Here is a 26584-nt window from a genome sequence, read left to right as displayed (position 1 = left end):
AAAGGATACTCTCTTTGACGGCATGATAGAATAGATCCTAGAATTAAGGATCTCTGTGTATTAGTTTATGTATATACTAGTTCTATATGCATTTCTATGATGGGAGCATTCTTTTCTGGTCTACGCCAAAGGTGGTACATGAGGTGAAGGCCATGGGCAGGAGAAGTTTTGGCTCGGCCATGTCCATGGGGGAAATAGCCACCAGCTCTCTGGGAAGCCTGAGCTCAGTGGATATGAACACCCCTGCGGAGCTCCGTGACTACTTGGATGTTGGGACCCCGGTAAAGTCGCGTGACAGCCCACCCAGGCCTGCTCCCCCCCCCTACCAAGCCCAGGAGCAAACTGCCTCGGCCTACAAGGTTCCTTAGCCTGCAAAAGGCTGACACCGGCTCAGGTCAGTCCCTCTCATGTACTCACACTAATTTAAATTAGACAGGGAGATGAAGCTAGGTAGACTGATAGTAGGAAGGGAAGGGACACAAATGGCTTTAGCCCAGGGCTAAGACATTTTTCCACACTTGCTTTGCCTGTTGCACAGTGAGATAACCTTTGCTCAAGGCGAATTAGACCCTGCTTCTGAGCAGGGTGAGCACCAAAAAATGTGTGCTAAATTTAAAATGATATCATAATGAACTAAGATGTTCTAGTGTTAAAAGCTACAAACAGATATGGAAATGAGTAAATGCATAAATACATACATACAGTTCACAGAGAGATAGATGTCTGCTGTCAACCCATAGACAAGAAGGCAGCCAGTGAGCCAAAGGGCCAAATAAAGAAAAGTCAGGACCAGGCCAGATTGCAGCCCCTGTCCAACCCAGAGCAGGCCCTGACTAAGACCTTCAAGCTGCTCCACTCTGCCTCTGATGACTGGTGAGCATTCACTGTAGACAAGACCAATGGAGCTAGGCTAAAGGAAGCACAGTGTAGTGTCCTTGGAAATGTAGATTTGAGCTACAGAGCGTAGAAACTTCTGAAATTAAGAGACCAGAGTCCTAATTGATGAACATCTTTATAATGTTTTTGGAAAATGTTGTGGAAATTGCTTACGTTTCTTTCACTGACTTGCAGGGAGAAGAAGATCGAGGGCTTGACCTCTCTCCGTGTGATGGCTCAGAACCACATGGACATACTGATGCCTAAACTCCATGATATCTGCCTTGCCATTATAAATGAGGTAGCTCTATTCATTCACTGCCCTATTCATTCATCTGCACAAATCTGCTACATTTGGAGAACAAGTCAAATGATTGTGTCATGTTTCTGATGTTCGTGGGTTGTACTGCTCAACATTAATAGCTGGTCCTGTGCGTGTTATTATGATTCAGGTGAAGAACCTGCGCTCTGCAGTGTCCTGTGCTGCCATGGCCACACTGGGTGACATGTACGTTCACCTCCAGAGGGCCATGGACAGTGAGGTGGAGGGGACGGCACACGTGCTGCTGCACAAAGCCAGCGAGGCCAACAACTTCATCCGGCAGGCCGCCAACTTTGCCCTGGGTCACATGGTGCAGAGCTGCACCCCTACCCGTGTCATGAATGCCCTGCTGGTCGGTGGGCTGAGGTAAAGAGGGAGAGGGGTCAATTAACACTCACTAAGGGGTAGATCCGGACTTCCACAAATGTTCACTTTGTCTCACATTGAAAGGTTGACTCGAATGGAAGTTAGGATTCACTCCAAACGGACCTGATGTGACAATGCAATAGATAATTGATATGTAGTGAACTTTCTGGTGCAAAATGGTCACTGCTCGCTTAAGTATACCACACATTAGATTAGAATCAACTTTATTGTCATTGAACAAGTACAACGAAATGCAGTTAGTATCTGACCAGAAGTGCAAATAAAAGAGTGCAGAAAATGTAGTAAAAAGTAAAATAACTAAGTACGTTATTAAGTGGGATGTATAAATGTGCAATGAAGGCAAATGGCAAGTCTAAATGTGCAATGAAGGCAAATTGAAAGTGCAAGGAGGCATGCAACTGAAATGCAGGGAGAGCAGCAATGAGGTTACCGAGGTAGACATGTACATGTACAACTGAATTATGTCCTTAATCAGATTTTGCAAAGCAATGTCAGAGTCCAGTAGTACTGTGAAATGGACAAAGAGAGTAGTGCAACAAGGTCCCTGAGAGGCAGTACCTTTTGTTTGTGGCATGGATGTGAAGGGTCCCTGATGCGCTGGAGGTCTCCGATGGCAGAGAGCTGGGCACCAGTGATGTGGTGGGTGGTTTTCACCACCCGTTGCAGGGCCTTCCGGTCAGCCACGGAGCACCCGCCAAACCACACTGTGGCGCAGTTAGTCAGATTGCTCTCGACCGTGCAGTGGTAAAATTTCACCAGGATCTTGGGGGACAGGCAGGCCTTCTTCAGCCTCCTCAAAAAGTACAGGCGCTGCTGCGCCTTCTTGACTAGGGTTGAGGTGTTGCGGGTCCAGGAGAGGTCATCGGAGATGTAGACACCCAGGAATTTGAAGCTGGGCACACGCTCCACTTCAGTGCCATCAATGAGAACTGGGGCGTGGCTGCGGCTTTTAGACTTCCTGTTAATCCACTATGAGCTCCTTGGTTTTCTTTGCATTGAGGGCCAGGTTGTTGTCAGCGCACCATGCAGCCAGGTGCTTGACCTCCTCCCTGTAGGCTGGCTCGTCATTGTCACTGATCAGACCTACCACCGTGGTTTCGTCTGCGAACTTGACGATGGTGTTGATACCGTGTACAGAAACTCAGTCGTAGGTGAAGAGGGAGTACAGGAAGAGGCTCGGCACACCAGTGTTCAGGTTCAGGGTTGAGGTGGTGAAGTCGTCTAACCTGACAGACTGGGGTCTGTTGGTCAGGAAGTCCAAAGTCCAGTTACAGAGAGAGGGGCTGATCCCTAGGTCATGGAGTTTGGTGACCAGCCTAGAGGGAATGACCGTATTGAATGCTGAGCTAAAGTCTATGAACAGCATTCTCACATAGGTGTTGGTTTTGTCATGGAAGAGTGTAAAGCTGTGAAGATGGCGTCCTCTGCAGACCTGTTCGGTCGGTAGGCAAACTGGTGGGGATCCAGTGTTGGAGGGAGGCAGGAGTGAAGGTAGGCCAAAACCAGTCTTTCGAAGCACTTCATGATCGTGGGGGTGAGTGCAACAGGTCGGAGGTCATTCGGGCTTGATGCGGTCGACTGCTGCGGCACTGGCACAATGGTTGCGGTCTTGAAGCACGTAGGAACAACCGCCTGGGCCAGTGACAGATTGAAAATTTGTATTAGGGCCAGGACAGTACCAGTATTGCAATATATTTTCAATGGCAAAAATGAAAACGCATAGCAGATCTCACTCTTTGGTCCTTTAAAAACCTGCTGTATGTAAAATATTGTCTGATACAGCTTGGAAAATAAATAAATATTACTCAGGATGACAACATAATGATATTTGTTTCCAACATTACGTCTGTTTTCCTAAAGAACTTTTATCCACTTCGTGTTTTGGATACTGGTATCGTCCCGGACCTAATTTGCAGTGGATGTGTATCATCTCTACACGAGAACATTTGTTAACACTTTATATGAAAGTGATGCTCCAGAGCAGGGCCGGCTCTAGCCTCTTTAGCCTCTTGGGGAGATTTGGTTGGAAGGCCCCCCCACCAAGCGGGTTCCCAACAATTATGGCTTGACTGCGGAGAGAAACATGTGCATATTAAAGTTAATTTCCTGTAATTCGACACTACAGTAAATGGTGACCCCGATGTGATATATCTTACAGATACTTTGGACTAAATTTGAGTTTATTCTATTCTATTATTCTATTGGGGCAGCAGGTAGCCTAGTGGTTAGCGGTTTGGACTTGTAACTGAAAGATTGCAAGATCGAATCCCCGAGCTGACAAGGTAAAAATCTGTTGTTCTGCCCCTGAACAAGGTAGTTAACCCACTGTTCCTAGGCCATCATTTAAAATAAGAATTTGTTCTTAACTGACTTAACTGACTAGTTAAAAAAAGTTAAAATTAACATATATAACGAACATGTGGCCTATGTGATGGCGAATATGCAAGCAATCTACATTTTTGAATTATGGTAATCGACTCGTATTAATGATTTGATCAAAAAAGGCAAACATGTTCTCACATTTGATTCGAATAGGGATGAAATTCTTTAGTACTGGCAATATACACTGAGTATACCAAACATAGGGGGTGCGGGGGGGTCTGGTGAACATGTCAGGGTTCTATGGCCGCAGACAGAACAGCAGAAACGGGGTCAGCAGCACGACCAGATGGACTAGGGACGGGGACATTCAGGAGTCGTCAGGCCAGATGGTCCTGAGGCATGGTCCTAGGGCTCAGGTCCTCCGAGAGGAGAGAGAGAGAGAAAGATGAGAGAATTAGAGGGAGCATATATAACATCACACAGGACACCAGAAAAGACAGGAGAATTACACCGGATATAACAGAATGACCCTAGCCCCCCGTTCAAAGGCACTTAAATATTGTCTTGCCCATTCACCCTCTGAATGGCACACATACACAATCCATGTCCATATTGTCTCAAAACTTAAAAATCCTTATTAAACCTGTCACCTCCCCTTCATTTATACTGATTGAAGTGGATTTATGAACATTTGAACATCTAGGCCATGTGCTGTTATAATCTCCACCCGGCACAGCCAGAAGAGGACTGGCCACCCCTCATAGCCTGGTTCCTCTCTAGGTTTCTTCCTAGGTTTTGGCCTTTCTAGGGAGTTTTTCCTAGCCACCATGCTTCTACACCTGCATTGCTTGCTGTTTGGGGTTTTAGGCTGGGTTTTAGGCTGAGATTTGTTAGAACAGAGCACAAATAGGCTCCAAAGCGATAAGTCTGACTGAGATACAGATAGCTGCACAGTCAGTCCCACTTAGGGTGTGGCCATGCCTGAGTATGTGAGCAGAGTGAGGAGTGGAGCTTGCCCTATTTGACTGGATCGTGGAGCAAGTTTCCCAGAGGCTGGGGCTTCGGCTTTCTCGCCCCCTTCAATTTCGCTCCAGTAGTGCTCCAGTAGCACTCATTTTACAAGCTCAAGGCATGCCCGGCCCAGCATGCATTTGTAGTCTACTTGTGTGCTGCTATAGCACCTTGCTTTAGCTACTGTCATCTAATATTCTAAATATCTTCATAAAGAAGCTGATAAAACACACAGGTGAAAAATCAAGGTGACTTACAAAGATGAGGACCAAGAGCAAGAGACGGAGTGTGGTTATGTAGTGTCCACAACTAAAGAATGAAAAGACAGGTATCCCGAAAGCATGTACTTACTACGTGTACATGCTAACAGAAAGGAACGAGGTGGGTAGCTAGCTAAGTGTGTCATTTTAGCACATTATTTATGAACAAAAAATAATCTCTAAAAAGTTCAGTTAATTTTCCTTCTATTATCTATACATTAGGCCATCATTGAGGGCATGTTAACTCTATTACGTCTTTCAAGGAGCGTTCTGTTTTCATAGAGATATTTCAACTAAAATCCTTTAGGCCTACCTACAGAACAAAATAAAATAACTATGCATCCCTGCCCAGCCTGGCATTAGTGGCCCAAACGGTGTTTAGCATCCCAAGTGGCTCTGCAAGAGCTGAGAGCGTATTCTCTGCGGCTGGCCTGCTCTCCAGGCACAATCACATGAGCCTAAAGCTACAGACTCTGGCCAAACTCATGTTTCTAAAAATAAATTCAAAGGCACTGTAGACTGAGCCTAATGAGGCATTTTTCATTTAATTTGTATTTAATTCCAAGTAAGTCAATCAGCATGTATGTGCAATTTATAGACTATAACGATTTAATACAACAAAATGTTGTGTAAATGCTGAGCTTACACGGAACCCAAACTGGCTGCGCGTGTGCGCCATAGTGTTGACAGTACCAAAATAAAACAACTAATTTACAAAAAACACTGCAGCACAAACAAGTTACAACGTGAAATCGCCTCTATCCCATTCAGACCTTAGAGGACCAAACTACATCTCCCATAATGCAACGCCCGCACCAGCTCAGCTAACCGTCTGCATCACAGAAAGGCATGCTAGCTAGCTAGCAACAGCAGCACTTTTAGCACTCTGTAAACTATATTAATAACAACAATAAAACTCTGAACGTTACATGTTTCTAAAGTCTCACATTCCCTTATAACAATATCTACAGCATTAACCTTGGGATGTTTTATTTATTTCACGTTATGGACTTCTGCAAAGGAGTAATCTGCAAGACACACCTTTCTCAGTGTTTTCTCGGACTGAGGAGAACGGCAGCTACGGATAGTACCAGGGTGTTAGTAGGTGAAGCAAGCACCCAGATGAAATAAAATATATTTAATGAAACAAAACCCGAAGATGTTAACATCATTCAGCTACTGTAACTGCCTACCTAACATCAACAGGCAGCACCAGTAGCGCAACAATTAAAAATGGACACCAAAAGTAAAGTTCCTGGCGATCAAAGTGATCTGACTCCCCCTTCTGTCTGAACTTGGAATATTCCTGTTCGCGGGCTTTGGCCCTGAACCTGGTTGTTCTGTTCTGCGTTGTGTACTATTCTAATAATTAGAAGTTTGATGGAATAACCATTTTAATTCTACTACAAATACATTTCATATTAGGCTACATGTCTGACTCCTGACCTATTTAGTGTTTATATGCTGTTTAATACGACATGTAGCCTATTTGAAATTATGAGTGCTTCTTACAGTCACCTTTTCCTGTTGTTTACTTAAATACTTCATTCAAATCATATGGTTTGGTTTCAATATTTCAAAACCAAATGGTAGGTTATACGCCACAGCTTTCAGCCAATCAGCATTCAGGGCTCGAACCATCCGGTTTATAATTTCAATTATCTCGCCAACCCTCTCGTTACCACTCTGGGTAGCAGAGTTTCAGTTGTGTTTACATCTGTAGGTCTGATATCTGATTGGAAGTTCACTTTTATAGTAGCATATTGGTTAACAACTCACATTGTTTTATTTTAACACCTCAGAGGCTTTTAAGAGTCTTAGATTCATTGTCTCTCTCTTTTTCTTTGTTCCTGACCTGCGCTAGTGAGATACGCTCTCTCTCTCTCCACCCCAGCGACTCTTGGGGCATGGCCTTTCAGGCTATGACTTCTCTCCCTCTCTGATCATGCATAAGGTATTGCATTGTAATGTTTGTTAATGCCTTGTATATGATTTCATAATGTTAAATACCTTTCCACTCTCAGTCCAATTCTTGCTAGTCAATGTCAACTCATTGCCTAATGCTTGCTTGCATATTTTAAGTATCTTTATAGCGTAAATGTATAAATAGTTATATATCAAATACTACCACACTACAAAGTCAATCAATTTAATATACACCATCACAAATATTCACATGTTTTCATTTAGGCAGGTCTTAAGAAACATTATGATATTAAACCTCTACGGGATCAGTGTCCCCCCCGCGGGACTGTTGAGCTAATGTAGGCAAATGTGATTAGCATGAGGTTGTAAGTAACAAAAACATTTCCCAGGACAGATATGGGCAGAAAGCTTAAATTCTTGTTAATTTAACTGCACTGTCCAATTTACAGTAGGTATTACAGTGAAAGAATATCAATCTATTTGTTTGAGAAGAGTGCACAATGTATTGATAAACCAATTAGGCACATTTGGGCAGTCTTGATACAACATTTTGAACAGATATACAATGGTTCATTGGATCAGTCTAAGACTTTGCACTGACACTGCTGCCATCTAGTGACCAAAATCGAAATTGCGCCTGGGCTGGAATATAAATACATTTATAAATATGTATATTTATTTATAGGCAATGAGTTGACATTGACTAGCAAGAAGGTATTTAACATTATGAAATCATATACAAGGCACTATGATCAAATACCTTATTAATTATCTGATAAATCATGAACAAATCATTTAAAATAGCGTTTATAAATGTGTAAATAACTATTTATAGATTTCTCATTGACATTTACAAATGTAGGAATAATGATTAATAAATGGTAATTGAACTCTTCACAAAGAGTTTATAAATGGTATATTAAGGGACTTTAATATATAGTCTTACTGAACATTTTGATCCATCGATGAGACTTCATCAATACAATCCATTATCATTCGTCTCCTAACTCATGTATCTCTATGACATGTAACTGATGTGCTCTGTTTTTCCTTCCTCAGCCACCGTAACGCTGCGGTGAGGAGCTGCACTGCTCAGCACCTGGAGAGACTGGCTGAGGTCATGGGGATGGCTCGTCTCCTGTCGGGGAAGAAAGACCTCACTGACCGTTTCTTGATTGCCGTCAGTAAACTGGCTGTGGACCCTGCACAGGAAGTCAGGTGGGATGTTCCTCCTGTAAAGTAGCTTGCTTAAACATAATGGCCGGCCTTAATTTAGGCCGTGATTCAATCCATGTCTCGCTATAGCACTAGATCGCCGACAATGCAGCTTGTAAAGGTAATTTACTCTTGAGTCGACATCTGCAGCATTTACCACGAATACAAATTGAAATTGCCTTTAAAAGCCACATTGTCGGCTGTCTACAGCATCTATGCTAAAGGGTGTCATGGATTGAATTGCGGATTTTAGGTATTCCAAAACAACCACAGGTTCTCTTGGAGGGGAATAGTAATTGAAAACAAATAGGAAAAATTATAAACGCAAATAAGTGCTACGTGGCATAGGAAAATCCAAGTCCAGGCACTCATGTGGGTTTGAAAGTTAAAAAGCCAAAAGCTTAGCCGAAGCCAAAGGATGTTCTTCTCCCATCGCCAACTAGCGACCTCCTGTGGTGACCAATGCACGCTGACACGGTCGCCAGGTGTATGGTGTTTTCTCCGACACATTGGTGCAGCTGGCTTCCAGGTTAAGCGGGCTTTGTGTCAAGAAGTAGTACGGCTTGGCTGGGTTGTGTTTCGCAGGACGCACGGCTCTCGACCCTCTTGCAAATTCGACCTAATGTATGTCTTATTTTGATGGGATAATTTTTCTCAGGTTGCCATCGTTTGACTACTGTTTTTAATCACAGACAGGAGAAATTATTTGATATGTTGCACGTTTAAGATGATATTAATATCTTTGTCCACAGGCATCATGGTCGCAATATCTTGAGAAACGTGGCCACCAATGGCGACTTTGCTAAAATGTGGGACAAATTCGCTCCGAGGAAAGAGCGAGAATCCTTGAGGGAGGTCATCTCAAAGGTTAACCTCAAAGAAAGGTACATTCTCTCTGGATGATTAGAAGAAGTATGACAAATGAGCTGATATGATTACAGAACTCCAATCCCACTGGGCACAGACATCAGTTCAATGTCTAGTTTTGATTTAAATTTGGGAAATCAACTAATGTGAAATTAACCAAAAATGTTGGTTAAAAGTTGGGTGAAAAAAATCCAATTGTGTTTTCCACATTGATTCACTTTCATCACAGATTTTTTTGTTGTTGTTGAAATGAGGTGGAAACAACGTTTATTCAACCAGTTTTGGCCCAATGGGATAAATTTAATATACTGTAAGATTATATCTTTCTGTCTTTTCTCTTTTTCAACAGGAATATCTGAATAATCCCCAACTTGACTATATGTTTGTATCTAAATATTTGCACATTTCCCAACTTGACTATTATCCCCTCCAGTCCACAAACTCTAATATTTTTGCTCATTCTAAGAAATTTGACACTATCATCCAAACCCCCATGTAAATGCATCTTTAAGCTGCATCGACTCCCTGTCCATGTCCTGAATTCACTATAAGGCAATATGAACCACATTCAAAGCACTAAATGACCTTTCCTCGAAGCTCCTATCTGATCTACCAGCTCAATAGTGGTCTACTGAAACCATACTCACCATCTCAGGGGGTGCTCAGATCATCAACCACTGACCTCCACACCATCCTCAAAACCAGCAGTCCTCTTTTGGAGGCAGATTGGTCAGTGCTCCTGTATGGCACCAACATTGTGGATTTTCATCCAATGCTTCTGGACTATGAGAACATTCTTTGGACAATAAAATTAGGTAAAATGGAAGCTGGCTACAGTCTCAGTTTTATCCTCCAAGACAGTGTGAGGATGTGTAACAACAATACCTGTAGTTTAATTTCATGATCAGGGCCAGATTACCGAATGGGCACGCAGGGCACCTGCCCTGTGGGCCCCGACCTCCAGGGAATATCATCATAACATCCAAAACTAAAAGTATAGTGGATGTATATTACAGTACGTGGACGTTTTACAATTCGTGAGCTCGTTTCATAATTTGTAGCCATGTTTAAAATAAATTTGTGCTCATTTTGTAGAAATTCGTGAGCATTTAAAAACATTTAGTGGGGATGTTTTATATCAATTTGCTTACTGGTGCTCTTCCATGCCGTCTCGAGGAGGGGTGCGTCACTTGAGTGGGTTGAGTCACTGACGTGATCCTCCTGTCTGGGTTGGTGCCCCCCTTGGGTTGTGCCTTGGCGGAGATCTTTGTGGGCTATACTCGGCCCTGTCTCAGGATGGTAAGTTGGTGGTTGAAGTAATCCCTCTAGTGGTGTGGGGGCTGTGCTTTGGCAAAGTGGGTAGGGTTATATCCTGCCTGTTTGGCCCTGTCCGGGGGTATCGTCGGATGGGGCCACAGTGTCTCCCGACCTCTCCTGTCTCAGCCTCCAGTATTTATGCTGCAGTAGTTTATGTGTCGGGGAGCTAGGGTCAGTCTGTTATATCTGGAGTATTTCTCCTGTCTTATCCGGTGTCCTGTGTGAATTTAAGTATGCTCTCTCTAATTCTTTCTTTCTTTCTCTCTCTCTCTTTCTTTCTCTTTCTTTCTCTCTCTCTCTCTCTCTTTCTCTCTCTCTCTTTCTCTCTTTCGCTCTCTCTCTTTCTCCCTCTTTCTCTCTTTCTCTCTTTCTCTCTCTCTTTCTCTCTCTCTTTCTCTCTCTCTCTTTCTCTCTCCCTTTTTCTCTCTCTCTTTCTCTTTCTCTCTCACTTTCTCTTTCTCTCTCTCTCTCTGTCTCTCTTTCTCTCTCTTTCTCTCTCTCTCGGAGGACCTGAGCCCTAGGACCATGCCTCAGGACTACCTTGCCTTATGACTCCTTTCTGTCCCCAGTCCACCTGGCTGTGCTGCTGCTCCAGTTTCAACTGTTCTGCCTGCGGCTATGGAACCCTGATCTGTTCACCGGACGTGCTACCTGTCCCAGACCTGCTGTTTTCAAATCTCCAGAGACAGCAGGAGCGGTAGAGATACTCTGAATGATCGGCTATGAAAAGCCAACTGACATTTACTCCTGAGGTTCTGACCTGTTGCACCCTCGACAACCACTGTGATTATTATTATTTGACCCTGCTGGTCATCTTTGAACATCTTGGCCATGTTCTGTTATAATCTCCACCCGGCACAGCCAGAAGAGGACTGGCCACCCCTCATAGCCTGGTTCCTCTCTAGGTTTCTTCCTAGGTTCTGGCCTTTCTAGGGAGTTGTTCCTAGCCACCGTGCTTCTACACCTGCATTGCTTGCTGTTTGGGGTTTTAGGCTGGGTTTCTGTACAGCGCTTTGAGATATCAGCTGATGTAAGAAGGGCTTTATAAATAAATTTGATTTGAAATTTGATTTGATATATGCTCCTAAAAACAAATGAGGAGATGGAAGATACAGGACTTGAAGCGCATCCAGTGTCACAAATAGAACCAAGTTCTATTTTAGCACCTGGCTAAGCAGATGCTTGCGCACGTGCAATGATTGAATAACATGTATGTGTTCATTTATTTTGCAACTGGTCTGGTCAGCATGTTAGAGATAGACAGGACTCCAGTCATACTGCAAAACACCACTAGATGCCAGACATACCATTTGCATAGATGGGAATAACCAAGAATTCATGTGAAATCCATTCATGAGAATATTTAAAGAAAGGGAAAGGGGGATAGCTAGTTAGAGCACAAGTGGAAAAGGGTAGTCACTAGTGGGGACAAAAATAATGTATGCTTCTTTCTGCCACACATTACAACAGTGGTTGTTGTATTTTCTGTTTTGTTTGATTATCACAGGATTTGGGCTTTGTTGCCCTTGTTTACAGTGACCTAAATAATGCTCAAGTAAAAGATGGTGCCTCACAACCACGACCACCCAGAGTTTATACCATTGGTTTCTACATCCAGCTTCTAATGGTGCATTTACATACAGGATTTACCCCAGTATTTTACCCATGGATCCCTGCTCTCATTTGGGGCCAAGGCAATGCTCTGTGTTCTTTTCAGCTGTTTTTTACATAACAATGGCTATCTGTGAACTTTAACACCTTCTCACAAAGCAACAGACTTGAATGATGCAAAGATTGTTGATGCCGTCACCATAAGTCTTTAGAGCTGACATTAACATAAAACCCTGGTCGAAACCCTGGAGTGTGGGTAAGTCTATATGGAAAAGTACCACAAGAGGGAGCCACATCCCAACATGTGATCCTGGATCCACAAATCTATCAGCAAGTGTCAACATTTCTGCAAGGTCTCAGTCTCACATCAGAGTTAGACGTTCATCCATGTTTCTCAAACGTCAAATTTCAAAGTTGTTCCAAACGTTAAATCTCAAAGTGTTTAAGGTTAAATTTAGGGATTAACTCCGGATTTTAAGGTTAGGGTTAAGTTTAGGCATTAACTCAGAAATCTTAAGGTTAGGCATTAACTCCAAATGGTTAAGGTTTGGGATAGGCTTATAACAAAACTATCAAAATTGACACTCTATCGCTGGATTCAACCATGAAACCTTTGGAGTCAGAGGCAGATGCTTATCCACATCCACAATGTCCTAGAAAAACCAAAACTTACTTAAAGGTAACAGCGCTCACTGTTGCCCCTGGTGGCCGGTTTCCACGTCATATCCTGACATCCTCAGCCATGGATGGATGTCGAATACTGACTTGTATCACGGGTGATCTGCCTGCAAAACTCTGATTCCATTCCAGTCTGGCTCAGCTCAGCAAATGTAGCAATTGGACATTTGAAAACGTAGAAAATCCAATTCAATGATATTGTTGTTTCCTGAACTGAGTGAACTCATGAACTGCATTTGAGTTAATTGAGTTGAAATGGAATGAAGGCCAACCCTGCTAACCATGGTCCTTCCCTGTAAAGCCTAGACCTTTCCCATCAAAACCCCAAGCCCCCATCCTTGTCTACAGTGCCTTCAGAAAGTATTCATACACCTTGACTTATTCCACATTTCGTTGTGTTACAGTCTGAATTCAAAATTGATGAAATATGTTTTTCTCTCACCCAGCTACACACAGTACACCATAATGAAAAAGTGAAAACATATATTAAGAAATGTTTGCAAATGTATTGAACATTTAATACTGAAATATCTAATTTACATAAGTATTCACACCCTTGAGTCAATACTTTGTACAAGCACCTTTGGCAGCGATTACAGCTGTGAGTCTTTCTGGGTAAAGTCTCTAAGAGCTTTCCACACCTGGATTGTGCAACATTTGCCCATTATTCGTTTCAATATTCTTCAAGCTCTATACCAGGCAGTGTCAGAGGAAGGCCTTAAAAATTGTCAAAGGCTCCAGCCACCTAAGTCATAGACTGTTCTCTCTGCTACTGCACAGCAAGCGGTCCCGGAATGCCAAAAGGCTCCTTAACAGCTTCTACCCCTAAGCCATAGCACTGCTGAACAGTTAATCAAATGGTTACCCGGACTATTTGCATTGACCCCCTTATTTTATTCATATTTGTTCTTATTTTCTGCACTGACTCTCTTCCATAGGCTCGATATACACTCACTGGACTCTAACCATACACTTACACATACTACACTGACACTCCAAAACACACACACAAAATGGTTTAAGGGCAACAAAGTCAAGGTGTTGGAATGGCCATCACAAAGCCCTGACCTCAATCCTATAGGGCAGAACTGAAAAAGCGTGAGCGAGCAACGAGGCCTACAAACCTGACTCAGTTACACCAGCTCTGTCAGGAGGAATGGGCCAAAATTCACCAAACTAATTGTGGGAAACTTGTGGAAGGCTACCCGAAACGTTTGACCCAAATTAAACAATTTAAAGGCAATGCTACCAAATACTAATTGAGTGTATGTACACTTCTGACCCACTGGGAATGTGAAGAAAGAAATACAAGCTGAAATAAATCAATCTCTCTTCCATTATTCTGACATTTCACATTCTTAACATAAAGTGGTGATCCTAACTAACCTAAGATGGGATTTTTACTAGGATTACATTTCAGGAATTGTGAAAAACTGAGTTTAAATGTATTTGGCTAAGGTGTATGTAAACTTCCGACTTCAACTGTATACGGTATATATATATATATATATATATATAAACTCAGCAAAAAAAGAAACGTCTTCTTATTGTCATCTGCGTTTATTTACAGCAAACTTAACATGTGTAAATATTTGTATGAACATAAGATTCAACAACTGAGACATAAACTGAACCAGTTCCACAGAAATGTGACTAACAGAAATGGAATAATGGAAATGGAATAATGTGTCCCTGAACAAAGGGGGGGTCAAGATCAAAAGTAACAGTCAGTATCTGGTGTGGCCACCAACTGCATTAAGTACTGCAGTGCATCTCCTCGTCATGGACTGCACCAGATTTGCCAGTTCTTGCTGTGAGATGTTACCCCACTCTTCCACAAAGGCACCTGCAAGTTCCTGGACATTTCTGGGGGGAATGGCCCTAGCTCTCACCCTCCGATCCAACAGGTCCCAGACGTGCTCAATGGGATTGAGATCCGGGCTCTTTGCTAACCATGGCAGAACACTGATATTCCTGTCTTGTAGGAAATAATGCACAGAACGAGCAGTATGGCTGGTGGCATTGTCATGCTGGAGGGTCATGTCAGGATGAGCCTGCAGGAAGTGTACCACATGAGGGAGGAGGATGTCTTCCCTGTAATACACAGCGTTGAGACTGCCTGCAATGACAACAAGCTCATTCATATGATGCTGTGACACACCGCCCCAGACCACGACGGACCGTCCACCTCCAAATTGATCCCGCTCCAGAGTACAGGCCTCGGTGTAACGCTCATTCCTTTGACGATAAACGTGAATCTGACCATCACCCCTGGTGAGACAAAATCACGACTCGTCAATGAAGAGCACTTTTTGGCAGTCCTGTCTGGTCCAGCAACGGTGGGTTTGTGCCCATAGGCGACGCTGTTGCCGGTGATGTCTGGTGAGGACCTGCCTTACAACAGGCCTTCAAGCCCTCAGTCCAGCCTCTCACAGCCTATTGCGGCCAGTCTGAGCACTGATAGAGGGATTGTGCGTTCCTGGTGTAACTCGGGCAGTTGTTGTTGCCATCCTGTACCTGTCCCGCAGGTGTGATGTTTGCATGTACCGATCCTGTGCAGGTGTTGTTACACGTGGTCTGCCACTGCGAGTATGATCAGCTGTCCGTCCTGTCTCCCTGTTGCGCTGTCTTAGGCGTCTCACAGTACGGACATTGCAATTTATTGCCCTGGCCACATCTGCAGTCCTCATGCCTCCTTGCAGCATGCCTAAGGCACGTTCACGCAGATGAGCAGGGACCCTGGGCATCTTTCTTTTGGTGTTTTTCAGAGTCAGTAGAAAGGCCTGTTTGGTGTCCTAAGTTTTCATAACTGTGACCTTAATTGCCTACCGTCTGTAAGCTGTTAGTGTCTTAATGACTGTTCCACAGGTGCATGTTCAATAATTGTTTATGGTTCATTGAACAAGCATGGGAAACAGTGTTTAAACCCTTTACAATGAAGATCTGTGAAGTTACATGGATTTTTATGAATTATCTGTGGAAGACAGTGTCCTAAAAAAAGGGACGTTTATTTTTTGCTGAGTTTATATATATATATATATTTACAAATTCATCACACATTTATGATTTTATATGGGAATCAAAAAGCTTTCATGAATGTTCACCATGTGCTGATGTGCTCAGTGCTGTCAACAGACCCCATTATGACATCACAATGTAACGGAATCCTTGCCATGATATCATTGCTGGTTCCATCTGGCAAGCAACATTTACATTTACATTTACATTTAAGTCATTTAGCATTTCATGATAGTTCTCTCACAGAGATAGGTCAAGTTCTTATTTTGAGAGTGTTAACATTTATTATCAATGGCTTATCGAGGAAGAAAATCAAGTGAGTTTGACAAACTCCAGAAGGAGAACTCTCAGATGAAGAGCGTCATCGAAAACTTGAGGAAGCAAAACATGGCTTTAATCCAACAGGATGACCAGGACAGGTTTTCAAGTTTTGTAAGGCTCATCAGTATTTCAAACGTTTTTCAAAAATATCACTGTGTTTATTTTGTGGTTTCATAGACATACAGTAGGCCTACATCCATAACATCTTTAGCTTAAAAGCTTTATATGACACACTGTAGAAACTATGTTGACTACTTCACTTCTGCTATTCATTTCATACTATACCATTGTGATCCAGGGCTATCAGGAGAGCTACCCAATCCCAGAGGGCCATCGGGGCTTCATCAGTGATGCCAGACTTCTGCAGATGCAGAGAGCTGAGAGAGAGGCCATGGAAGGAAAGCAAAGAAAGATAAGTGCTATCCATGAGAATTATGTCCGGACTGCTCTCATCGGGGTTGGCAGCACCTTCGCGCACCACTTCGTCCCCTCTATTCAGTGCATTCCGCGGCCGAAAGCTCCACCGAGGCCTTTGCCACGAAGGCTTGAACACATAGCTCTGGCCCCACTGAAGAACGTGGTGGGGGTGGACGGAGCCCAAGTTCGACCCGGATCTCACTCTCTGGAGTCCATCCAGGTAAATAAGTCATTCAGCAGCAGTAGCGTGCGGCCTGTTCCCGTCCCTCCCACTGGAGCTCCCTCCAAGAGGGGCAAGAAGAAGAAGGGCAGGCGGGGAGTCAAAGCCCTGAAAGTCCAGTTGGACCATGGCTGTCCTGACAACAATGGACCCATTGACCTGATGGAGGAGGTGAGGGACATCGAGGCTCACCTGAAGGAGGAGGCCTGGAAGGTAGGATGGACTTTCAATTTATTGTAAATGTGAAAATTTGTGAAAACACAAGTGTAGACCATACTGTGAAACCAACAGTGCAGTTCAAGAAGAGTTAGGAAAATATTTAACAAATAAACTAATGTAAACAATAATAATAATAATAATAAAAGTAACACAATGACATAACAATAACGAGGCTATTTACAGGGGGTATCGGTACCGAGTCAGTGTGCGGGGGTACAGGTTAGTTGAGGGGGTACAGTGTGCGGGGGTACAGGTTAGAAAGGATACTCTCTTTGACGGCATGATAGAATAGATCCTAGAATTAAGGATCTCTGTGTATTAGTTTATGTATATACTAGTTCTATATGCATTTCTATGATGGGAGCATTCTTTTCTTGTCTACGCCAAAGGTGGTACATGAGGTGAAGGCCATGGGCAGGAGAAGTTTGGGCTCGGCCATGTCCATGGGGGAAATAGCCACCAGCTCTCTGGGAAGCCTGAGCTCAGTGGATATGAACACCCCTGCGGAGCTCCGTGACTACTTGGATGTTGGGACCCCGGTAAAGTCGCGTGACAGCCCACCCAGGCCTGCTCCCCCCCCTACCAAGCCCAGGAGCAAACTGCCTCGGCCTACAAGGTTCCTTAGCCTGCAAAAGGCTGACACCGGCTCAGGTCAGTCCCTCTCATGTACTCACACTAATTTAAATTAGACAGGGAGATGAAGCTAGGTAGACTGATAGTAGGAAGGGAAGGGACACAAATGGCTTTAGCCCAGGGCTAAGACATTTTTCCACACTTGCTTTGCCTGTTGCACAGTGAGATAACCTTTGCTCAAGGCGAATTAGACCCTGCTTCTGAGCAGGGTGAGCACCAAAAAATGTGTGCTAAATTTAAAATGAAATCATAATGAACTAAGATGTTCTAGTGTTAAAAGCTACAAACAGATATGGAAATGAGTAAATGCATAAATACATACATACAGTTCACAGAGAGATAGATGTCTGCTGTCAACCCATAGACAAGAAGGCAGCCGTGAGCCAAAGGGCCAAATAAAGAAAAGTCAGGACCAGGCCAGATTGCAGCCCCTGTCCAACCCAGAGCAGGCCCTGACTAAGACCTTCAAGCTGCTCCACTCTGCCTCTGATGACTGGTGAGCATTCACTGTAGACAAGACCAATGGAGCTAGGCTAAAGGAAGCACAGTGTAGTGTCCTTGGAAATGTAGATTTGAGCTACAGAGCGTAGAAACTTCTGAAATTAAGAGATCAGAGTCCTAATTGATGAACATCTTTATAATGTTTTTGGAAAATGTTGTGGAAATTGCTTACGTTTCTTTCACTGACTTGCAGGGAGAAGAAGATCGAGGGCTTGACCTCTCTCCGTGTGATGGCTCAGAACCACATGGACATACTGATGCCTAAACTCCATGATATCTGCCTTGCCATTATAAATGAGGTAGCTCTATTCATTCACTGCCCTATTCATTCATCTGCACAAATCTGCTACATTTGGAGAACAATCCAAATGATTGTGTCATGTTTCTGATGTTCGTGGGTTGTACTGCTCAACATTAATAGCTGGTCCTGTGCGTGTTATTATGATTCAGGTGAAGAACCTGCGCTCTGCAGTGTCCTGTGCTGCCATGGCCACACTGGGTGACATGTACGTTCACCTCCAGAGGGCCATGGACAGTGAGGTGGAGGGGACGGCACGCGTGCTGCTGCACAAAGCCAGCGAGGCCAACAACTTCATCCGGCAGGCCGCCAACTTTGCCCTGGGTCACATGGTGCAGAGCTGCACCCCTACCCGTGTCATGAATGCCCTGCTGGTCGGTGGGCTGAGGTAAAGAGGGAGAGGGGTCAATTAACACTCACTAAGGGGTAGATCCGGACTTCCACAAATGTTCACTTTGTCTCACATTGAAAGGTTGACTCGAATGGAGGTTAGGATTCACTCCAAACGGACCTGATGTGACAATGCAATAGATAATTGATATGTAGTGAACTTTCTGGTGCAAAATGGTCACTGCTCGCTTAAGTATACCACACATTAGATTAGATTCAACTTTATTGTCATTGAACAAGTACAAGTACAACGAAATGCAGTTAGTAACTGACCAGAAGTGCAAATAAAAGAGTGCAGAAAATGTAGTAAAAAGTAAAATAACTAAGTACGTTATTAAGTGGGATGTATAAATGTGCAATGAAGGCAAATGGCAAGTCTAAATGTGCAATGAAGGCAAATTGAAAGTGCAAGGAGGCATGCAACTGAAATGCAGGGAGAGCAGCAATGAGGTTACCGAGGTAGACATGTACATGTACAACTGAATTATGTCCTTAATCAGATTTTGCAAAGCAATGTCAGAGTCCAGTAGTACTGTGAAATGGACAAAGAGAGTAGTGCAACAAGGTCCCTGAGAGGCAGTACCTTTTGTTTGTGGCATGGATGTGAAGGGTCCCTGATGCGCTGGAGGTCTCCGATGGCAGAGAGCTGGGCACCAGTGATGTGGTGGGTGGTTTTCACCACCCGTTGCAGGGCCTTCCGGTCAGCCACGGAGCACCCGCCAAACCACACTGTGGCGCAGTTAGTCAGATTGCTCTCGACCGTGCAGTGGTAAAAGTTCTCCAGGATCTTGGGAGACAGGCAGGCCTTCTTCAGCCTCCTCAAAAAGTACAGGCGCTGCTGCGCCTTCTTGACTAGGGTTGAGGTGTTGCGGGTCCAGCAGAGGTCATCGGAGATGTAGACACCCAGGAATTTGAAGCTGGGCACACGCTCCACTTCAGTGCCATCAATGAGAACTGGGGCGTGGCTGCGGCTTTTAGACTTCCTGTTAATCCACTATGAGCTCCTTGGTTTTCTTTGCATTGAGGGCCAGGTTGTTGTCAGCGCACCATGCAGCCAGGTGCTTGACCTCCTCCCTGTAGGCTGACTCGTCATTGTCACTGATCAGACCTACCACCGTGGTTTCGTCTGCGAACTTGACGATGGTGTTGATACCGTGTACAGAAACTCAGTCGTAGGTGAAGAGGGAGTACAGGAAGAGGCTCGGCACACCAGTGTTCAGGTTCAGGGTTGAGGTGGTGAAGTCGTCTAACCTGACAGACTGGGGTCTGTTGGTCAAGAAGTCCAAAGTCCAGTTACAGAGAGAGGGGCTGATCCCTAGGTCATGGAGTTTGGTGACCAGCCTAGAGGGAATGACCGTATTGAATGCTGAGCTAAAGTCTATGAACAGCATTCTCACATAGGTGTTGGTTTTGTCATGGAAGAGTGTAAAGCTGTGAAGATGGCGTCCTCTGCAGACCTGTTCGGTCGGTAGGCAAACTGGTGGGGATCCAGTGTTGGAGGGAGGCAGGACTTAAGGTAGGCCAAAACCAGTCTTTCGAAGCACTTCATGATCGTGGGGTTGAGTGCAACAGGTCGGAGGTCATTCGGGCTTGATGCGGTCGACTGCTGCGGCACTGGCACAATGGTTGCGGTCTTGAAGCACGTAGGGACAACCGCCTGGGCCAGTGACAGATTGAAAATTTGTATTAGGGCCGGGACAATACCAGTATTGCAATATATTTTCAATGGCAAAAATGAAAACGCATAGCAGATCTCACTCTTTGGTCCTTTAAAAACCTGCTGTATGTAAAATATTGTCTGATACAGCTTGGAAAATAAATAAATATTACTCAGGAGGACAACATAATGATATTTGTTTCCAACATTACGTCTGTTTTCCTAAAGAACTTTTATCCACTTCGTGTTTTGGATACTGGTATCGTCCGGGACCTAATTTGCAGTGGATGTGTATCATCTCTACACGAGAACATTTGTTAACACTTTATATGAAAGTGATGCTCCAGAGCAGGGCCGGCTCTAGCCTCTTTAGCCTCTTGGGGAGATTTGGTTGGGAGGCCCCCCCACCAAGCGGGTTCCCAACAATTATGGCTTGACTGCGGAGAGAAACATGTGCATATTAAAGTTAATTTCCTGTAATTCGACACTACAGTAAATGGTGACCCCGATGTGATATATCTTACAGATACTTTGGACTAAATTTGAGTTTATTCTATTCTATTATTCTATTGGGGCAGCAGGTAGCCTAGTGGTTAGCGGTTTGGACTTGTAACTGAAAGATTGCAAGATCGAATCCCCGAGCTGACAAGGTAAAAATCTGTTGTTCTGCCCCTGAACAAGGTAGTTAACCCGCTGTTCCTAGGCCATCATTTAAAATAAGAATTTGTTCTTAACTGACTAGTTAAAAAAAGGTAAAATTAACATATATAACGAACATGTGGCCTATGTGATGGCGAATATGCAAGCAATCTACATTTTTGAATTATGGTAATCGACTCGTATTAATGATTTGATCAAAAAAGGCAAGAATGTTCTCACATTTGATTCGAATAGGGATGAAATTCTTTAGTACTGGCAATATACACTGAGTATACCAAACATAGGGGGTGCGGGGGGTCTGGTGAACATGTCAGGGTTCTATGGCCGCAGACAGAACAGCAGAAACGGGGTCAGCAGCACGACCAGATGGACTAGGGACGGGGACATTCAGGAGTCGTCAGGCCAGATGGTCCTGAGGCATGGTCCTAGGGCTCAGGTCCTCCGAGAGGGGAGAGAGAGAGAGAAAGATGAGAGAATTAGAGGGAGCATATATAACATCACACAGGACACCAGAAAAGACAGGAGAATTACACCGGATATAACAGAATGACCCTAGCCCCCCGTTCAAAGGCACTTAAATATTGTCTTGCCCATTCACCCTCTGAATGGCACACATACACAATCCATGTCCATATTGTCTCAAAACTTAAAAATCCTTATTAAACCTGTCACCTCCCCTTCATTTATACTGATTGAAGTGGATTTATGAACATTTGAACATCTAGGCCATGTGCTGTTATAATCTCCACCCGGCACAGCCAGAAGAGGACTGGCCACCCCTCATAGCCTGGTTCCTCTCTAGGTTTCTTCCTAGGTTTTGGCCTTTCTAGGGAGTTTTTCCTAGCCACCATGCTTCTACACCTGCATTGCTTGCTGTTTGGGGTTTTAGGCTGGGTTTCTGTACAGCACTTTGAGATATCAGCTGATGTAAGAAGGGCTATATAAATACATTTGATTGGATTTAACAAGTGACATCAATAATTGGGTTCACCTGGTCAGTCTGTCATGGAAAGAGAAGGTGTTCTTAATGTTTTGTATACTCAGTCTATTGACAAGCATAAGAAAAAATACAAGAGAATGTTCATTCTAAAGCTTGCTGCGCTTTTACTTGGGGAAAAACGAATAGCAACACAGCAAACTACTGATGAACTTCCCAGAGGAAATCAGAGTGCAACATAGAGCAATTGGAAGCAGAACTTCAAGCATTTGAAAAAGAGCATGATCAGACTAGGTCATTTCTACATGATGCGCAGCGAGATTTGTTAGAACAGAGCACAAATAGGCTCCAAAGCGATAAGTCTGACTGAGATACAGATAGCTGCACAGTCAGTCCCACTTAGGGTGTGGCCATGCCAGAGTATGTGAGCAGAGTGAGGAGTGGAGCTTGCCCTATTGGACTGAATCGTGGAGCAAGTTTCCCAGAGGCTGGGGCTTCGGCTTTCTCGCCCCCTTCAATTTCGCTCCAGTAGTGCTCCAGTAGCACTCATTTTACAAGCTCAAGGCATGCCCGGCCCAGCATGCATTTGTAGTCTACTTGTGTGCTGCTATAGCACCTTGCTTTAGCTACTGTCATCTAATATTCTAAATATCTTCATAAAGAAGCTGATAAAACACACAGGTGAAAAATCAAGGTGACTTACAAAGATGAGGACCAAGAGCAAGAGAGGGAGTGCGGTTATGTAGTGTCCACAACTAAAGAATGAAAAGACAGGTATCCCGAAAGCATGTACTTACTACGCGTACATGCTAACAGAAAGGAACGAGGTGGGTAGCTAGCTAAGTGTGTCATTTTAGCACATTATTTATGAACAAAAAATAATCTCTAAAAAATGTTCCTTCTATTATCTATACATTAGGCCATCATTGAGGGCATGTTAACTCTATTACGTCTTTCAAGGAGCGTTCTGTTTTCATAGAGATATTTCAACTAAAATCCTTTAGGCCTACCTACAGAACAAAATAAAAATAACTATGCATCCCTGCCCAGCCTGGCATTAGTGGCCCAAACGGTGTTTAGCATCCCAAGTGGCTCTGCAAGAGTTGAGAGCGTATTCTCTGCGGCTGGCCTGCTCTCCAGGCACAATCACATGAGCCTGAAGCTACAGACTCTGGCCAAACTCATGTTTCTAAAAATAAATTCAAAGGCACTGTAGACTGAGCCTAATGAGGCATTTTTCATTTAATTTGTATTTAATTCTAAGTAAGTCAATCAGCATGTATGTGCAATTTTATAGACTATAACGATTTAATACAACAAAATGTTGTTTAAATGCTGAGCTTACACGGAACCCAAACTGGCTGCGCGTGTGCGCCATAGTGTTGACAGTACCAAAATAAAACAACAAATTTACAAAAAACACTGCAGCACAAACAAGTTACAACGTGAAATCGCCTCTATCCCATTCAGACCTTAGAGGACCAAACTACATCTCCCATAATGCAACGCCCGCACCAGCTCAGCTAACCGTCTGCATCACAGAAAGGCATGCTAGCTAGCAACAGCAGCACTTTTAGCACTCTGTAAACTATATTAATAACAACAATAAAACGCTGAACGTTACATGTTTCTAAAGTCTCACATTCCCTTATAACAATATCTACAGCATTAACCTTGGGATGTTTTATTTATTTCACGTTATGGACTTCTGCAAAGGAGTAATCTGCAAGACACACCTTTCTCAGTGTTTTCTCGGACTGAGGAGAACGGCAGCTACGGATAGTACCAGGGTGTTAGTAGGTGAAGCAAGCACCCAGATGAAATAAAATATATTTAATGAAACAAAACCCGAAGATGTTAACATCATTCAGCTACTGTAACTGCCCACCTAACATCAACAGGCAGCACCAGTAGCGCAACAATTAAAAATGGACACCAAAAGTAAAGTTCCTGGCGATCAAAGTGATCTGACTCCCCCTTCTGTCTGAACTTGGAATATTCCTGTTCGCGGGCTTTGGCCCTGAACCTGGTTGTTCTGTTCTGCGTTGTGTACTATTCTAATAATTTGAAGTTTGATGGAATAACCATTTTAATTCTACTACAAATACATTTCATATTAGGCTACATGTCTGACTCCTGACCTATTTAGTGTTTATATGCTGTTTAATACGACATGTAGCCTATTTGAAATTATGAGTGCTTCTTACAGTCACCTTTTCCTGTTGTTTACTTAAATACTTCATTCAAATCATATGGTTTGGTTTCAATATTTCAAAACCAAATGGTAGGTTATACGCCACAGCTTTCAGCCAATCAGCATTCAGGGCTCGAACCACCGGGTTTATAATTTCAATTATCTCGCCAACCCCCTCGTTACCACTCTGGGTAGCAGAGTTTCAGTTGTGTTTACATCTGTAGGTCTGATATCTGATTGGAAGTTCACTTTTATAGTAGCATATTGGTTAACAACTCACATTGTTTTATTTTAACAACTAAGAGGCTTTTAAGAGTCTTAGATTCATTGTCTCTCTCTTTTTCTTTGTTCCTGACCTGCGCTAGTGAGATACGCTCTCTCTCTCTATACCCCAGCGACTCTTGGGGCATGGCCTTTCAGGCTATGACTTCTCTCCCTCTCTGATCATGCATAAGGTATTGCATTGTAATGTTTGTTAATGCCTTGTATATGATTTCATAATGTTAAATACCTTTCCACTCTCAGTCCAATTCTTGCTAGTCAATGTCAACTCATTGCCTAATGCTTGCTTGCATATTTTAAGTATCTTTATAGCGTAAAAGATAAACATTTTAATGTATAAATAGTTATATATCAAATACTACCACACTACAAAGTCAATCAATTTAATATACACCATCACAAATATTCACATGTTTTCATTTAGGCAGGTCTTAAGAAACATTATGATATTAAACCTCTACGGGATCAGTGTCCCCCCCGCGGGACGGTTGAGCTAATGTAGGCAAATGTGATTAGCATGAGGTTGTAAGTAACAAAAACATTTCCCAGGACAGATATGGGCAGAAAGCTTAAATTCTTGTTAATTTAACTGCACTGTCCAACGTTTATTCGTCCCGCCTAGCCCAGAGAGGTTAACATTATGAAATCATATACAAGGCACTATGATCAAATACCTTATTAATTATCTGATAAATCATGAACAAATCATTTAAAATAGCGTTTATAAATGTGTAAATAACTATTTATAGATTTCTCATTGACATTTACAAATGTAGGAATAATGATTAATAAATGGTAATTGAACTCTTCACAAACAGTTTATAAATGGTATATTAAGGGACTTTAATATAAAGTCTTACTGAACATTTTGATCCATCGATGAGACTTCATCAATACAATCCATTATCATTCGTCTCCTAACTCATGTATCTCTATGACATGTAACTGATGTGCTCTGTTTTTCCTTCCTCAGCCACCGTAACGCTGCGGTGAGGAGCTGCACTGCTCAGCACCTGGAGAGACTGGCTGAGGTCATGGGGATGGCTCGTCTCCTGTCGGGGAAGAAAGACCTCACTGACCGTTTCTTGATTGCCAGGTGTATGGTGTTTTCTCCGACACATTGGTGCAGCTGGCTTCCAGGTTAAGCGGGCTTTGTGTCAAGAAGTAGTACGGCTTGGCTGGGTTGTGTTTCGCAGGACGCACAGCTCTCGACCCTCTTGCAAATTCGACCTAATGTATGTCTTATTTTGATGGGATATTTTTTTCTCAGGTTGCCATCGTTTGAGTACTGTTTTTAATCACAGACAGGAGAAATTATTTGATATGTTGCACGTTTAAGATGATAGTAATATCTTTGTCCACAGGCATCATGGTCGCAATATCTTGAGAAACGTGGCCCCCAATGGCGACTTTGGTAAAATGTGGGACAAATTCGCTCCGAGGAAAGAGCGAGAATCCTTGAGGGAGGTCATCTCAAAGGTTAACCTCAAAGAAAGGTACATTCTCTCTGGATGATTAGAAGAAGTATGACAAATGAGCTGATATGATTACAGAACTCCAATCCCACTGGGCACAGACATCAGTTCAATGTCTAGTTTTGATTTAAATTTGGGAAATCAACCAATGTGAAATTAACCAAAAATGTTGGTTAAAAGTTGGGTGAAAAAAATCCAATTGTGTTTTCCACATTGATTCACCGTCATCACATAGATTTTTTTGTTGTTGTTGAAATGAGGTGGAAACAACGTTTATTCAACCAGTTTTGGCCCAATGGGATGAATTTAATATACTGTAAGATTATATCTTTCTGTCTTTTCTCTTTTTCAACAGGAATATCTGAATAATCCCCAACTTGACTATATGTTTGTATCTAAATATTTGCACATTTCCCAACTTGACTATTATCGCCTCCAGTCCCCAAACTCTAATATTTTCGCTCATTCTAAGAAATTTGACACTATCATCCAAACCCCCATGTAAATGCATCTTTAAGCTGCATCGACTCCCTGTCCAAGTCCTGAATTCACTATAAGGCAATATGAACC

At 43.2% G+C, this 26584-nt stretch overlaps 3 protein-coding genes across 3 annotated transcripts; all 3 read left to right on the top strand.

Annotated features, from left to right (window-relative positions):
* Positions 1-286: 286 nt before the first annotated feature.
* Positions 287-9320, top strand: LOC123723789 (TOG array regulator of axonemal microtubules protein 1). Its single transcript, XM_082964466.1, has 6 exons — positions 287-394; positions 741-873; positions 1072-1177; positions 1329-1564; positions 8164-8322; positions 9072-9320. The coding sequence occupies exons 3-6, from the start codon at positions 1109-1111 to the stop codon at positions 9220-9222; spliced, it is 615 nt and encodes a 204-aa protein (XP_082820592.1). The 5' UTR covers positions 287-394; positions 741-873; positions 1072-1108; the 3' UTR covers positions 9223-9320.
* Positions 9321-16061: 6741 nt separating this feature from the next.
* LOC145861599 (uncharacterized) lies at positions 16062-18048 on the top strand. Its single transcript, XM_082964464.1, has 4 exons — positions 16062-16242; positions 16430-16981; positions 17377-17638; positions 17985-18048. The coding sequence occupies exons 1-4, from the start codon at positions 16102-16104 to the stop codon at positions 18017-18019; spliced, it is 990 nt and encodes a 329-aa protein (XP_082820590.1). The 5' UTR covers positions 16062-16101; the 3' UTR covers positions 18020-18048.
* LOC123732881 (TOG array regulator of axonemal microtubules protein 2) lies at positions 18017-25912 on the top strand. Its single transcript, XM_082964465.1, has 4 exons — positions 18017-18116; positions 18315-18420; positions 18572-18807; positions 25513-25912. The coding sequence occupies exons 2-4, from the start codon at positions 18352-18354 to the stop codon at positions 25682-25684; spliced, it is 477 nt and encodes a 158-aa protein (XP_082820591.1). The 5' UTR covers positions 18017-18116; positions 18315-18351; the 3' UTR covers positions 25685-25912.
* Positions 25913-26584: the final 672 nt, after the last annotated feature.

Source organism: Salmo salar, chromosome 02 (genome assembly GCF_965601325.2).
Source record: "Salmo salar chromosome 02, fSalSal1, whole genome shotgun sequence".
Classification (NCBI taxonomy): Eukaryota; Metazoa; Chordata; class Actinopteri; order Salmoniformes; family Salmonidae; genus Salmo; species Salmo salar.
This window is presented reverse-complemented; position numbering and strand designations above follow the sequence as displayed.